This window comes from Protobothrops mucrosquamatus, unplaced genomic scaffold (assembly GCF_001527695.2).
Source record: "Protobothrops mucrosquamatus isolate PMUCROS unplaced genomic scaffold, P.Mucros_1.0 scaffold_3, whole genome shotgun sequence".
Classification (NCBI taxonomy): domain Eukaryota; kingdom Metazoa; phylum Chordata; class Lepidosauria; order Squamata; family Viperidae; genus Protobothrops; species Protobothrops mucrosquamatus.
This window is the reverse complement of record NW_015386079.1, coordinates 508,931-518,285: the sequence shown is the minus strand read 5'-3', so window position 1 is coordinate 518,285 and position 9,355 is coordinate 508,931. Positions and strand designations below refer to the sequence as shown.

Genomic DNA, 9,355 nt, shown 5'->3' with positions numbered 1-9,355 from the left:
ATACACACAGTTTGAAATTCAATCCACAGCAAACTACTTCGCCAGAGATTTAGCTTTGTCCGTCACAGAGTCCAAATGGCCACCACCTCCCTTTTATAGCCTGTGGGGTGTGGTCCAGTGACTCAGCTTAATCTCTGGCACGTCTCCTTTTCTGCTGCGCACGCTTGTCGCACCTACGCTGGCGTGGATCCAGCCACAATGTATCTTCATCACTATCCGAAACACCTGGCTCCTGGCCAATCTCAGAAACACCTGGCTCCTGGTCAATCTCTTCTCCGTCGGGAGACACCTGAGGCATTGCCAGAGAGGAGGGTCCTGGAGAGGGAGGCCTGGCCATCTCCTCTCCTTCATGTTTGGAGCCTTCTTCCTCCGATAAGAGGGGCTCACAAGACGGAGCCACAACAGGCTCCTCCAGTGGACCATGCCTTGGCACTTGCCCTGGTCCCACCCCCTTCTGCCAGAGACCCTCAGATCTGTCCCACTCCTACCCAGGCCCCCACAGGCCCCCTTGAGGCAAATGATATAGAGCTGGCCATGCCCACCCAATAGGCCACACCCACTCCACACCCACCCAGTAGGCCGCACCCATCCTGGCCACACACACCCCGCTCCCCTGAGGGCAACCGCAATGCTGATGCGGCCCTCAATGAAGTTGAGTTTGATAGCCCTGCTCTAGAGCAAGCACAAAAAGGTATAAAAAACAACAATGGGAAGATAAGAAATGAGCTACTCAAAAGGTGTTTAAAGTAGGAGATAAAGTATATATGTCCACCAAATATTTGAACCTAAAAATACCTTGTAAAAAACTAGGTCCTAAATATATAGGTCCTTTTACTATCATAGGCATCATCAACCCAGTCACAATGAAACTGCAATTACAAAGGGATTTTAAACAACTACACCCAATATTTCATGATAGTTTATTGGGCTGTCAGACTCCTGAATGGGAAATAACTCCATGTATGATAGACTTGCAGGGCCAGCACATTGTACAATAAGTTCACGTGGTGTAATAAGATTGTGTGTTTGTTGTCACTGTGAGTTGTGTCGGGAGGGTGCATGAAGGGAGGCTTAGTCAATGTCATTGTACACATGTTGTACTTTGACAATAAAGGTTGATTTGATTTGATTCAAGGTTCAAGAATGAGACCAATAGGAAAATCACTTTCACTTCCAATTTTAGTTAAGGGGGAAAGGCATTATGAAATTGAAGAAATTTTAGATTGTAGGTATTGTAGGGGAAAGCTGCAATATTGAGTAAAATGGAATGGATACCCCTTAGTGGGTGCACAGTGGGTGGCAGCTACAAATGTTAGAGCAGTTAAGCTAATAAGAAAAATCCATTCAAAATACCCTAAGCAACTTCAGTGAGGAAAGCGAAATTAGGTATGGGATAAAAATCAGTGTGTGTGTTTATTATTATTCCAGATCCAATTTTTTTGTCAAGGGGGCAACATGTCAAGAGTTAAAATTTGGCAGCTAAGTGCCTCTCTGTTTTCATCTTGCCATTAAAGTAAGGGGGTAGGAAGTATTGCTTTCAAATGGATTAGTTAGAGAAATGAAACTTCTCCAGTTCTACAAAAGCTTGCTTGAGAGTCAACAGTCTGGGAAACATTCAAGGACATTCTAGCAGGTGTGAAGAAAATAACAGATGGTTCCCATAACAAAGAGAACTTGTTTACATGAGCTACATGGACATCTGGGGGTTTGACTGGGAAAGTCATTGTTATATGCTATGGTCTGATGCCTTGGGATTTTAGAGTTAGTTTTAACTCACCATAACCACGCTATGTATTCAATAAACAATAAGCTTTTCAGAAAAGAAATGATCCTGGATTTTTATCTGGATAGTCAAGAGGGATGTTGACATCATATTTCTTTGATTAGGACTTGAACTGTTAAGTTTTTACCAGTCCCAAATTGAAGATTAAATCTTAAATAATAATAATAATACCAATAAAAGAGGGAGTAAAGAAGATAATATGAATGATAAATAATAATACTACGGTCACACTACATGGATTAGTAGACATTAGGCATCAGAGAATTAAGTGTTCAGTAGAGTAATGGCATGAGGGAAAAAACTGTCCCTATGTCTAGTTGTATGTAATCTATAGGATTAACCCAAGGGAAAGAGTTGAAACAGTTTATGTCCATAATATGAGCGGTTTGCAAATATCTTCTCAGCCCTCCTTCTGACCTATACAATGTACAGGTCTTCTATGGATGTCAGGCTGGTTGCAATTGTTCTTTCTGCAATCTTAACTATCTGTTGGAGTCTGTACCTGTCCTGTTTGGTTGCTATACCAAACCAGACAGTTTTAGAAGTACAAATAAAAGACTCAATAATTCCTCTGTATCAACAGCTCCTGGGCAGTCTGAACTTCCTGACATAGGAAAAACATTCTTTGTTGTGATTTTTTAATGATAGCTCTAATGTTGAGCATCCGTTTCAAGTCCTGGGAAATTGTAGAATCCAAAAACTTGAAGGATTCCACTGCTGATACTGTGCTGTCAAATACTGTAAGAGGAGGTAAAATAGAAGGGTTTCTCCTAAAATTCACTCTCATCTCTACGGTTTTAAGCATGTTCAGCTCCAGATTGTTATGGTTCACCACAGGGCCAGTTGTTCAACCTCCCATCTGTATGCAGACTCATCACCATCTCGAATAAGGCCAATAAGCATTGTATCATCTGCAAACTTCAGAACTGTAACAGAGGATTCCTTTGAGGTGCAGTCATTGGTATACAGAGAGAAGAGTAATGGAGAGAGCATACAGCCCTAAAGGGCATCTGTGCTAATTGCCTCGGTACTAGATGTAATTATTCCTAGCTTCATCTGGGAAGTTGTCAAAAGGCTGATTATCCACCTACAAGTATGAATAGGCACAATGAGCTGAAACAGTTTAGAGTAGGGAATTTCTGGAATGATGGTATTGAATGTCAAGCTGAAATTCACAAAAGGACCCATGCGTAGGTCCTTGGGGATTCAAGATGTTGCAAATTGTAGTGCAATGTCATATTGACAGCATCATCTGCCAAACTATTTGCTCAATAAGCAAGGGGTCTAACAGCTGATCCGTGAAGACTTTCAGGTGGGCCAACACTAACCTCTTAAAGGTCTTCATAACTACAGATTTCAGAGCAACTGATCTGTAGTTATTCAGCTCCCTGATGGAGGATTTCTTAGGAACTGCAATGATGGTAGAGTATTTGAAGCAAGAAGGGACATAACACATTTCCAACTATTTATTCAAAATCTGTGTGAAGTTGGGTTCTAATTAGTTCTAATTAGTCTCAGGCTTTCTCTTTTATCAATAAGCATGTGCACCTTGAATTGGACCTGGAAGCAAACTGGTAACCAATGCAGCTTTCAGAACAGAGGTAAAATGTGTATTTTGTGAAGAACACACATAACTGCCTACACCGCTGCATTTTATACCAGCTGAAGTTTCTGGATACTCTTCAAGGGCAGCCATATGTAGAGAGCATTATAATAGTCCAACTAGGACAGGAGTAGGCAACCTTGGCTCTTTTATGACTTGTGGACTTCAACTCCCAGAATTCCTGAGTCAGCATGGCTGGTTCAGGAACTTCTGGGTATTGAAGCCCACAAGTCATAAAAGAGCCAAGGTTGCCTACCCTTGAACTAGGTGGTGACTAGGTCGTAAGTGACAGTGAGTAGGAGCCCTTGATCAAGGAATGGCGCAATTGGTGCCCAATATGAAGTTACATGAAGGCCCTCATCAGCATAATTGCTACCTGCTCCTTGAAATCATGAGTCCAGGAGGACCCCCTGATTGTGCATGGGGTCTGTTTGGGGCAATGTAACTCCATCCAGCCCCAAAGGTGGCATAATCCCACAACTGGAGGGTTCCCAAACCCAAAGCTCAGTCTTGCCAGTGTTCTGTTGAAGCCTATTGTTCGCCATTCAGATTTCCTATGTTTTAATATATATAATATTTCTTCTTGGACAAGTGACCATCAAGAAATGAGGAAAGGGCAGCTAGCACACTATCACATAGGGTAACTTTTACTATATTTCATTAAGAAAACAAAGGGAAAAGATATGGGTGAACTATAGCTATATACTACATAAAATTATTCTTAGCATTTAGTTTTTGCAACTGTGAACAGCATACAGAAAAATAGTGAATATATATAAAATCCATGTATTTCCTTAGATAGGAAAAAACCTTTTTTAGAGCTGGATTTTAAACTATAATGTCACTTTCCGTATGTAGTATTTCAATGCAATTTCTATAGAAATATTGTTTTATAAAAATAAAATATATTTTACTGAATAATTAATACATCAAAAAGATATTTTTCTTGTTTGCTCATTGTACAACAAAAAATAAAATTTTAAATGTTCCAAGACACACAGACAGACAGATAGTTGCAACATTTTAAATATTGGTCTCACACCTGTTTTTAATCTTCTAAATTGCTTCAACCTAGCTGAATCTTTTTTAGTGAGATTAGATCTGGCAATTAGATCTTTATTTGCTTTGTTGGATGGATAGTAAGTAATCTATATTACATCAATATTTTTTCCAGTGGACACCAGTAGCATTCACCATGTCCATACATTACTTACCAATGATATTTTCTAATCCATCTACAATCCCTTGTAATTGTATTGAAAATGTTTTTCTGTTAGGAATCAGTGATACATCTGTAGAGAACTGTAGAGATCTAGAAAATGAAATATTTCATTTTTATTGGCTAAAGACATTAAAAAACCTGTGACAGTCTGAGGATTAAAATTTGAATCTTAAGATAAATATAAGATAGTTCATGAGAAGTTCTTATTTTCCTACTTTTCCAAACTATAAAATGTCTCTTTGGAATAATCTGGAATGGGCCATCAGGTGACAGCTTGGAAAATCAAATAAAAAATCAGATATATATCCTAAGTTAAGGAAGTTCACAAATAATTTGTCATCTCTCTTGTTTTTGTGCTGTTTCTTACACTTGGAAGAAGTGTAAGTGCTGCAGGTGTTTTCAGGATAGTGAAAAAGATATCTCATCAGAAGAACTTCATTTAAGTTAATTTATCTCAGATGGATTAGTTGTTTTCCTTGGAGATTATGGCAAAAGTGGTTGGAGAGGAGTGAAATAAATAAACTATGAGCAAAGAAGAAAAATGAATAATGAAGGAGATACTATTCCAGATTTCTTGTGGTCTAGAAACTACATCATTTTTCATTCTTTTACATAAAATATAACTAGATCAGGATTCAGATTTATATATATATATATATTTATATAATTTCCTACTAAAGTTTTTTTTTGTATTACCCAATACTAGTGAACTTTCTGTGAATTTCTCCATTATTTTTATTTCTCTCTGGATATACCGTGTTTCCACAAAATAAGACCAGGTCTTATATATATATCCAAAAACTCATTAGGGCTTATTTTCAGGTGATGTCTTATTTTGCGGCTATCTGCAGGAGAGTAGGTGTCACACCAGTGCTGCCGCAAGTTGAAGCAAGGCAGGTTGGGGGATAGAGCTGCCCTAGGTGCCCCACACCCACTTATCTCAGTGACCTGCAGCCAGGTCACTCTCCACTTGGCAACCTCGCCCTGCCCGTTCAATCACCCAGCTGCCTGCCTCATCTTGTGGTGGTGGCACCAGTGCGACGTGTGCTCTCCTACCCCGTTGTGACCACGAGCAACCAGGCAAGTGGGTGGGCTCTTGGTGAATGGGATTGCTGCTGCCTGTGCCACCACGAAGTGAGGCAGGTGGCATGGCATGAGTGGCCTGGCTGCGGGGGCCCTGAGGTAAGTGGTGTGGGGTGCATGGGGAAGCTCCACCTCCCCATCTGCCTCGCCTCAACTCATGGCAGTGGCACTGGTGTGACACATGCTCTCTTGCCCCATTGTGGTGGGACGGAGTGGGCAGGCTCTTAACTAGGGCTTTTATTAGGCACACCCGTAAAAATCATGCTAGGGCTTATTTTCTGGTTGGGTCTTATTTTCGGGGAAACACAATATTTTCTGCTGCATAAAGCTATTCTCATGTTGATGATATGAGTGAAAGCATATTGTTATAAAGTATTTGCATTTAAAATACTCTTGCCACACAGATAAAACATAATAAGTCATTAAAATAAATATATATTTCTTTTTTATGGTTAAAATCAAAATATGTTTTAAATTATGCATACCTCTCATAGGTGATTGATTGTTTATTTGAATCAGAAATTGGCTCTTTTCCTTGAAAAGTAAGAAAAACAAAAGCAATCCTTAAAAACTAATAATCCCAACATAATAATTTGAGTCTTTCTCATGTTTAGCACGAAGATAGTAAACTAGCTAATTTCTCTTGAGATCAAATTTGCAATTCCCTTTACATTTCCAGAAACTGGGAATAGCACTATAGCACCTTTTTGTTTTTCAAATGTTAGCAGTTCCACCTCAGTAATATTGAGATGAAGCATCTTGTTTGGACAGTTCTTCAGGAAAGAAAAAAGAACATTGCCAAGTAGCTGTCACGGAGAAAGATTCTGCCTGCCTGTGGCAACAGAAACGAAAGAGAAGTCTAATAAGCTGCTGTTCTTAGCAAAGCATAAGATTTCAGAATTTGCCTGTTTTAAAATTGCCCCTATAAAAATAGAATAAAAAAGAAAATTGTCTTGATATTACAGAAAGAGATATCAATTTTTTTAATTTTAAACTTCATATTATTTTTCTTCTCAAAGCTGCTACTCTTCTGTGAGACAAAATAGTCAATTATCTTAAATACAGTTTCAGCTGAATTTATAAACTCCAGTTCCAGCTGTAAAAATCTGGTAATCTTAATATTAATATTAATATTAATCTGTTAAAAATATTGTATAGACTGATAAAAAAAAGAAAAAATCTGACAGAAAATTACATTTTCTATCTCATATTAATAATTCTTCATACTTTTTCTCAAATTTGGTATTGGAATGGAGCAAACTCTTATATACTGTAGTACAGGTACTAACTGAAACTGTAATCCTAACATCTATATTCCTAGCTACTTTGCATGCTCTTTCCCAGACCCTCTCCTTGGCATCAGAAGGAGAATTACCACTCACTCTCCGATCAGCTTGCTGGCTTGTGAGTCTATAAATATGATGTATCACATCAACCTCACAATGCATTATAGTTAGAACCTCTCAGAGCAATGCACACTAAGTTGATAACCAGTGTGATAATGCTGCTCTGAAGAACCTATTTCTAAATTGTTTTGAGACAAAAGTTCCAAGTAATGATCAAAAGGATAAAGTAGTCAGTTTCAAATTTAACTACCCAAAGTGGCTGCTTCATTCTAAATTGTAATGGGGCTGGCTTGCCTCATGACCAAGATTATGGAACCAAGAGGCAACTGTAAATCACAAGCACAGCTGTTGCTTCAGTAAGAAGGATGAGTACAACCTTATCTCTTTTTTTATACATTCAGAGAAAGTACATGAAGATTAAAGGAATGTTGTAGTATGGCAAACTAATTTTGACATTACCTTTTTATTGCAACATACAATTATTATGAGCCTTGATGGAAGTGTGACTGCCTTTGAAGGCCATCTGCTGGAAGACTAGTGGGCTTCGTTATGCAATTATTTGGCCACTGTTAAGGACAGACTGCCAGAAGAGATTTCACTGCTTATGTTCCTTTGTTAAAACCACAGAAAATCATAAAAAATAAGCCATATAGAGTATGTGCCCATTCGGTATGGTTTAAGTTTATAATTGTCTGTGGGGAAAAGTACTGATTCAGCAAAGCCATGAAGGAAAGTAAAGGTCATTATCTACACATGATGATCACAAAATATAACTGATTGTGATATTGTAATTTGCATGTGAGAATGACACTGCGAGACAGAAAAAATATATCTGTGAAAGGTATCTCAGCCCAGAGAAGGAAAAGGGATGAGGGAAGTATCTCAGAAAGAACCCTCTCTTGTTTTCTGGAAAGTAAAAGAAGGGAGAAATGCTTTCAGACTTGCAAGATTTCATTACTATAATCTTACAATTAAGGTAGTGTTAGAATTCATGGTTTATGTTTGTCTTAACTATCATGAAAGGCTGACAAATATGGAATAGTAGTAATTAGTAAAAAGCAAGAAATAAAGCCTGATTTTTTTTTTAAAAAAATGCTATGTTTTCTTATTAAACTAAGAAAAAATGAAAAGATGTAGTAGATTCTTACCCTGTAGAGTGGAATTGATGAGTATATGTACAGAAGTTACATTGGGGGGGGGGGGACCCTCCAAGAATTTCACAAAAAAGCCTGTTAGATAACATGAATGGATGGGCCTGAACGAGACAACACTGTGCAGAAAAAATGATAGGATCATTTGGAGATCCAGGAATGAATAAGACAGATTAGTGAGCATCTACTAAAAAAGGGATTATTCATTTTGAACATATAGTTTAAGAATATGTCTCTTTACACAAGCACAAACACACTCACACATACATACACACACAGCAACACACAGTGCAGTTTTATAATGGGCATGGGGTTGCAGACCAAATTTCTACTTTTCAGCAAAGCATCAAAAATGTACAAATGCAAGTGTTTATTGTATGTTTGTGATTTAGAAAAGTATACAATAAAATGAGTTTGAAGTATGGTGTTTTGCACTGATAAGGAGTTGAAGGTTGGTTGCTGAATGCAGAAAGTAAAGCACATGTAAGAATGGAATTATTACTAAATGATTCAGCACTGAGCAAAAAGTAAGATGAAGATGTGCGCTGTCCCTTCTGTAGTTTAATATATTTATGATAAATATGTAAGGAATGCTAGTGAGCAGTGTGGTGGCCTAATTGGTGAAGATGCTCACCTCCCACTTGGAAGGTTGAAAGTTCCATCCTAGGAAGCAGCAGATGTTTCTCTCTCATAGTGCAAAGAGAAAATAACTGCTGTGAACTCCACACAGGTGTCAGGAAGGGCATCCAGCCAGTAAATGCTCAGCTCCATTCAGCTGCCCTGACTCTACCCCAATTAAGGAGTTACAGGGTCATAAAAAGAAAAAAAAATGTATGGAATGCTAGCATGCAGAAATAAAATAAAATTACACCTTTTGAGAATAAGAATAAGAGAGCTGTCGTTTAAAGTTTTTTGAAAGAGTATTGCAGAGGACAATAGTGGCATGTTTATCACTAATTTTCTGAATCCCTTAATTCTATGGCTTGTTTTAGGATAAATGATCCCTAAGATTTGTTCCAAGTATATAGGAATTTAAAAATGAGAAACCTAAAAGATGCCTCTTTTTTATTTAGTGCCTGCTTCTATAGTCTGCAATTTTGTACCCCATGAAATTCACCTGGTTCAACTCTATAATTTTTTAAATGTAAAATAATAATATGGACTTTT

General features: G+C 38.0%; 1 protein-coding gene across 1 annotated transcript in view; it reads right to left on the bottom strand.

The window, feature by feature from the left end:
• Positions 1 to 9,355, bottom strand: part of DNAH14 (dynein axonemal heavy chain 14) — a 202,818-nt gene that overhangs the window by 148,796 nt on the left and 44,667 nt on the right. The window contains exons 14-15 of the mRNA XM_029286756.1: positions 6,177 to 6,225; positions 4,601 to 4,698 (exon numbers count right to left, since the gene is read on the bottom strand). Coding sequence (XP_029142589.1) covers positions 4,601 to 4,698; positions 6,177 to 6,225 — 147 coding nt within the window. The remainder of the gene's footprint in view (positions 1 to 4,600; positions 4,699 to 6,176; positions 6,226 to 9,355) is intronic.